Source organism: Centruroides sculpturatus, unplaced genomic scaffold (assembly GCF_000671375.1).
Source record: "Centruroides sculpturatus isolate CEXI.00-Female unplaced genomic scaffold, Cexi_2.0 scaffold495, whole genome shotgun sequence".
NCBI classification, from domain to species: domain Eukaryota; kingdom Metazoa; phylum Arthropoda; class Arachnida; order Scorpiones; family Buthidae; genus Centruroides; species Centruroides sculpturatus.
In genome coordinates, this window is record NW_019384782.1 from 551,463 (window position 1) to 557,849 (window position 6,387).

General features: G+C 44.4%; 1 protein-coding gene across 2 annotated transcripts; it reads left to right on the forward strand.

Annotated features, from left to right (window-relative positions):
* Positions 1-667: 667 nt before the first annotated feature.
* LOC111629210 lies at positions 668-2,069 on the forward strand. Of its 2 annotated transcripts, XR_002757296.1 has the most exons (4): positions 668-1,077; positions 1,220-1,396; positions 1,466-1,826; positions 1,915-2,069. XR_002757296.1 is itself a non-coding variant. In XM_023373089.1 (3 exons), the coding sequence occupies exons 1-3, from the start codon at positions 898-900 to the stop codon at positions 1,574-1,576; spliced, it is 468 nt and encodes a 155-aa protein (XP_023228857.1). In that variant the 5' UTR covers positions 668-897; the 3' UTR covers positions 1,577-1,923. The 2 variants fall into 2 exon arrangements, 1 of the variants encoding a protein (XP_023228857.1); XM_023373089.1 differs by having other exon boundaries at positions 1,466-1,923.
* Positions 2,070-6,387: the final 4,318 nt, after the last annotated feature.

Here is a 6,387-nt window from a genome sequence, read left to right on the forward strand (position 1 = left end):
ATAGGTTAAAAACGAATACAAATACTAAATTACTTTATACTTAGACTCTATGCAATCTTTTTCAGTTTGATTTTTTAATACTATCGAATTACAATAATCTAAACATATTTATAAAAACATGATAGCATACATGACAAAATATAATCTTCAGGAGTAAAATGTTTCGAACATACTACCATATACTTCGTAACTTTTTTGCCAATTCTTAGCAGTTGAATCCACTCTTTCCGTCGGTTACAGTTCTGAGATTCTCCGAATTCTGATTTACGAAAAATCATCTGTTTTTCATGTGGGAATACATGAAAACTTATATCGGGATCGCGTATGGCTTTGGAATTACAATTCGGAACACAACAGAAAGCTTTACTTTTACTTTTACTATTCATCTCTACTGTTGACAATATACGAAGAACATTCAAACGACCCAGAAAGAGTAGTTCTGTTTTTAAACACCAGAGGGCGAGCATCTGGTGAAAAACGCGAATCTCTCCACCGAAGAGGCTGCACAGACGTTTTGCCATCTTGTGGGGCTCGTGCCACATCCGGACCTAACCTGTTTCTTTCCGCCATGTCCTAAGTGCAGAGGTAAGCCTTTCCTCGATTCCCGCGTTTACATGAGTGCTATCTGCAGCTATCTGGGTTAATGCTACTAATGGTTCGAAAATGGCGTTGCTTTGGTTAGGTTCGTTTCGTTTTCGTTACATTAGCTACATTTTTATCCGTCTGGACCACAAACCGTCGAAAGTACGGCCATTTTGAAACCATGGATAACAGTATCCGCTATCCTGTTTCGATATTTGACCACGCGAGTTAATAGTAGTAGTAACAGTAATATGTTAACTGCCAATATTCCAATTTACTAGTATTTCGATATTTTTGTCGTAATCTTTAGGCACTATGCGGAAGGAACCGGCTCCATCTGACAGGTTCGGATTAGTCTACCGCTGTGAAAAAGTACAGCAGAAAAAGAAGATCAGGAGGTGGACTGGTGGCACCGTCTTCAGGGCTATGTGCACTGGTTCCCTGTCTTGCACCCACAACACCTTTTTCGAAAGGACACAGCTGTCAGCCCGAGAGGTATGACATTTGAAGTCGCTCGCAAAACATGATCACAGAATCTACGGTTTCTTTTTCTCTGGGTCACGTTACGCTATGCATTTCTGTAATTTGATCGTATGGCTTGAGATGATATGTGTTTTGTTGGTTTTCTATTTTACAGGTGCTGATGCTTATTTATTCATGGGTCAAGCAGGAGCCGGTCACCGTCGCCGCGGAGGAATGCGGCGTGGCCCCCAAAACAGCGGTAGATTGGTACAATTACTGCCGTGAAGTTGCGGAGGTTTTCGTCTCCCACCAGCAAAACATCCAGCTCGGGGGTGAAGGCATGCACGTCGAGGTAACCATTGACCCACGTTTCTGATTTTGCCGAAATGTCTGTCTCTATATTCGTATGTTTTATTTTCAGATCGACAAGACCTTCACCCGGAGGCGAAAATACAACCGCGGCCGCATAATTAAAGGCACCCAAATTACCATCTTCGGTGCCTATTGTCGGGAAACAAAAGAGGTGATGTAGTGGCATGGAAGTAGTAGCGAAGCATTATTATTTCCTTTTATTTTTTAGTTTTTGTGGAAGTTTTGTTATAGTTTCTCGTATTCTTTCAGGTGGACAACAAGAGCCGACGGGTTCTCTGGAGCCAGATGCTCAGATACATCGCCCCCGGTTCCATCATTGTTTCCGACAGCACGGCCCAATATCGCGGTTGTACGATGATGGGCTTCTCTGGACATAAGACCGCCAATCACAGCCAGTGGGGCCCCGGGAGGTAAGGAAGATAAAACTGCAATGTGTTATGTGAAAAAAATGAACAAGCGTTATTGAAAAGTGACATTTTTCTTTTATTTTCCAAACAGATTTGTCGACGCCGGTGATCCCGAGGCCCACACTCAGTACATCAAGTGCAGAAATCGCTGACTGAAGAAGTCCATCAAGTCGCTCCGCACGGACAGGAGCCTGCAGAGGTACAACTGTACGTACGTGCACAGGATGCGGGTCCTGTCCCAGTTGCCAACAACATCGGCAANAAGAGCCGACGGGTTCTCTGGAGCCACATGCTCAGATACATCGCCCCCGGTTCCATCATTGTTTCCGACAGCGCGGCCCAATATCGCGGTTGTACAATGATGGGCTTCTCTGAACATAAGACCGTCAATCACAGCCAGTGGGGCCCCGGGAGGTAAGGAAGATGAAACTGCAATGTGTTATGTGAAAGAAATGAACAAGCATTATTGAAAAGTGACATTTTTCTTTTATTTTCCGAACAGATTTGTCGACGCCGGTGATCCCGAGGCCCACACTCAGAACATCAAGTGCAGAAATCGCTGACTGAAGAAGTCCATCAAGTCGCTCCGCACGGACAGGAGCCTGCAAAGCTACAACTGTACGTACGTGCACAGGATGCGGGTCCTGTCCCAGTTGCCAACAACATCGGCAAAATTCCGGCAGTTTCTCGGGGACATCGCGGCCGTCTACCCGGGCCCCGGTCGTCAGGGTCTCCAACTCCGGACGATCAGTGTGCCCGTGGATCAACATCTGCCGTTGGACGAGCCCTATTTCAATGTTCCCGTGCACGAGGGCGACGAAGAGGAACGGCAGGAGGATGACAACCGCCCAGTGAGTAGTGCAGCTGGTGTATAGTGCGCGTGACCAAAGGATACCTATTTGCAGATGTGAAACCTGGATTATGTGATTTTTGAGACAACATTGGGCACCAGCAACACCTTCGTCATCGACCCCCAGGACCTAGCCGAGGCGGGGACCAGCAGCCTCACCCCGTCCTCACCTACGCAACATCGAGAATAGGCTAGGCGTCGCCAGGTAGCGAAAGGATATGGCGGGAAACGCAGGAGGAGACGCTGTTGAAGGTGAGTGTACAATCTGGTTTCAAAACGGTTTTCTATTAGCCTAAGTAGTGACAGTCACCTCCGGAGAGGTAGGTCAGGTGTTTTGGACAAGCCGCGAAAGCGGCGCGTAGTACTAGCCAACCGTGATCGAAACCCGAGTGTGTCGGCGAATGAGGGCCCTAGGCCCCGAGGTTAAGGATGAGCGCGGGGTTGTGTGAAAAGGACCTAACTCGGCAATAATTAGACTGTACTAACATTAGAATAGGTTGATAGGCTTAGCGGTGCTTAATATGGTAGCCGACCGGGCGAGCGAAACCCAGTGTGTCGGCGAATGAGGGACCCTAGACCCTCCCGAGGTTGAAGAGGAGCGCGGGGTCATGCGAAAAGAACCTAACTCCGATAATTAGACTGCAGTAACGTTAGAATAGGTCGATAGGCTTAGTAGAAAGAGCGACGCGACTCGTCGATCCCAATCGCCGGAAATGACGTAGGGGATTCTTTACAGGGCTATATCTCGTAAAGGGTCACACGCAGGGGTATGGTTCCTTTGACTTTTTCGTGCGCACGGAGGGGGTCTTCAATTCGGGGGGGGGTCGCCGATCAGCTCATTCGCAGGGTAAATTGTGGCTAACATGTGGTCACGTGACCCGTAAACAATTTTCGGAGGGCTATATCTCGTGAAGGGTCGCGCGTAACGAGGTGGTTCATTAGACATTTATTGTTCGTACGGGGGGTGGCTACCCCCTCATTCAGAGGGTAAATCTTACTGAATAAAGATATTAATTAATATGATTATCATTATGGTAGTATACTTCATAATCTATTTAACTTTGAGACATTGGGTGCGTATACTTTTAGCTCCGATCTCGTCCCTAGCGCACTCAGCCTGTATACTTTTTGTTAGCTACCAACGAGCACGGCGTATACTTTTCGCACCCGTGACGTCATTGCTAGCATTTCTAGCGCGCTCGGCGTGCCCGGAGAACTTACAACGAGCTTGTCGTTAGTTCAAAGATGGCGGCGTCCATCTACGACGTTACTGTTTCTTTACCGGACGGAAAAGAAGTTCAATTACACGTTAATAAAGTCGTTTGTCATCAGATGATGGAAGGTAAGTAAAAAGGGATTCCTAAAAGTGTATAATTTTATATCATAAATCCTATTTCGATAACAGAGGCTTCATTACAGATGTAAATTATGCCAGAGAATTGGCTTTGACGACTCTTTCCACTGCTTCAGTTGGACTGAGTATCCCTGCTGGTATGTCAAATTTTGATTTTGAATGAAATTGTTGAAAGGATAAACCAATAAACTAAGATCACGATGTAATTAGTGCTGATTGTTAAAAAATTTTAGAATTTTTAATCTGTTATAATAAGGGCTACATATGCTAAATATTTTCTATCTTTTATTATAGAGGAACCCTGTGGCTTCCAGTGGCCCAAAGCCAAGACCATTCAATTAATTTCCTTATACAACGAACACAGGGAGAAGTTTGAATTACCTCAATATACAAATATTCAGGTTGTAGCCTACTGCTTGTCAAATTAACATTGTAACTGTGAACCTTTCATAAATAATTTCTAATAACCTTTTTTAATATTATAGATATGGAGGATAATATCAAATAAGTTAAACGAGGAGAGGTTTTCGGTCACTCCAGCCCAGGTTGACACCAAATGGCGGGGACTGAAAAAAACATTTAAAAAAATCAAACTGCACAATTCCNTGTTTTGGACAAGCCGCGAAAGCGGCGCGTAGTACTAGCCAACTGTGATCGAAAACCGAGTGTGTCGGCGAATGAGGGCCCTAGGCCCCGAGGTTAAGGATGAGCGCGGGGTTGTGTGAAAAGGACCTAACTCGGCAATAATTAGACTGTACTAACATTAGAATAGGTTGATAGGCTTAGCGGTGCTTAATACGGTAGCCGACCGGGCGAGCGAAACCCAGTGTGTCAGCGAATGAGGGACCCTAGACCCTCCCGAGGTCGAGGAGGAGCGCGGGGTCAAGCGAAAAGAACCTAACTCCGATAATTAGACTGCAGTAACGTTAGAATAGGTCGATAGGCTTAGTAGAAAGAGCGACGCGACTTGTCGATCCCGATCGTCGGAAATGACGTAGGGGATTCTTTACAGGGCTATATCTCGTAAAGGGTCGCACGCAGGGGTATGGTTCCTTTGACTTTTTCGTTCGCACGGAGGGGGTCTTCAATTCGGGGGGGTCGCCGATCAGCTCATTCGCAGGGTAAATTGTGGCTAACATGTGGTCACATGACCCGTAAACAATTTTCGGAGGGCTATATCTCGTGAAGGGTCGCGCGTAAGGGGGTGGTTCATTAGACATTTATTGTTCGTTGACAGCTCATTCAGAGGGTAAATTTTACTGAATAAAGATATTAATTAATATGATTATCATTATGGTAGTATACTTCATAATCTATTTAACTTTGAGACATTGGGTGCGTATACTTTTAGCTCCGATCTCGCCCCTAGCACACTCAGCCTGTATACTTTTTGTTAGCTACCAACGAGCATGGCGTATACTTTTCGCACCCGTGACGTCATTGCTAGCATTTCTAGCGCGCTCGGCGTGCCCGGAGAACTTACAACGAGCTTGTCGTTAGTTCAAAGATGGCGGCGTCCATGTACGACATTACTGTTTCTTTACCGGACGGAAAAAAAGTTCAATTACACGTTAATAAAGTCGTTTGTCATCAGATGATGGAAGGTAAGTAAAAAAAGATTCCTAAAAGTGTATAATTTTATATCATAAATCCTATTTCAATAACAGAGGCTTCATTACAGATGTAAATTATGCCAGAGAATTGGCTTTGACGACTCTTTCCACTGCTTCAGTTGGACTGAGTATCCCTGCTGGCAAGTCAAATTTTGATTTTGAATGAAATTGTTGAAAGGATAAACCAATAAACTAAGATCACGATGTAATTAGTGCTGATTGTTAAAAAATTTTAGAATTTTTTATCTGTTATAATAAGGGCTACATATGCTAAATATTTTCTATCTTTTATTATAGAGGAACCCTGTGGCTTCCAGTGGCCCAAAGCCAAGACCATTCAATTAATTTCCTTTTACAACGAACACAGGGAGAAGTTTGAATTACCTCAATATACAAATATTCAGGTTGTAGCCTACTGCTTGTCAAATTAACATTGTAACTGTGAACCTTTCATAAATAATTTCTAATAACCTTTTTTAATATTATAGATATGGAGGATAATATCAAATAAGTTAAATGAGGAGGGGTTTTCAGTCACTCCAGCCCAAGTTGACACCAAATGGCGGGGACTGAAAAAAACATTTAAAAAAATCAAACTGCACAATTCCCAATCCGGTAACATTGGGAATTTTTTTCTTTAATGGACGATGCAATTGGGAGACGGCCTGAAATTTCCCCTGTTGCTACTTGTAGCAACACAGATGGAGTGAGAGTAAATTCACACTCAAGTTCCACTCCATCATCCCC

Coding starts and splice junctions, on each gene's coding strand:
- LOC111629210 (XM_023373089.1), top strand. CDS start 898: ATGCGGAAGGAACCGGCTCCATCTGACAGGTTCGGATTAGTCTACCGC. Junction 1,078..1,219: donor CACAGCTGTCAGCCCGAGAG/GTATGACATTTG, acceptor TCTATTTTACAG/GTGCTGATGCTTATTTATTC. Junction 1,397..1,465: donor GTGAAGGCATGCACGTCGAG/GTAACCATTGAC, acceptor TTTTATTTTCAG/ATCGACAAGACCTTCACCCG.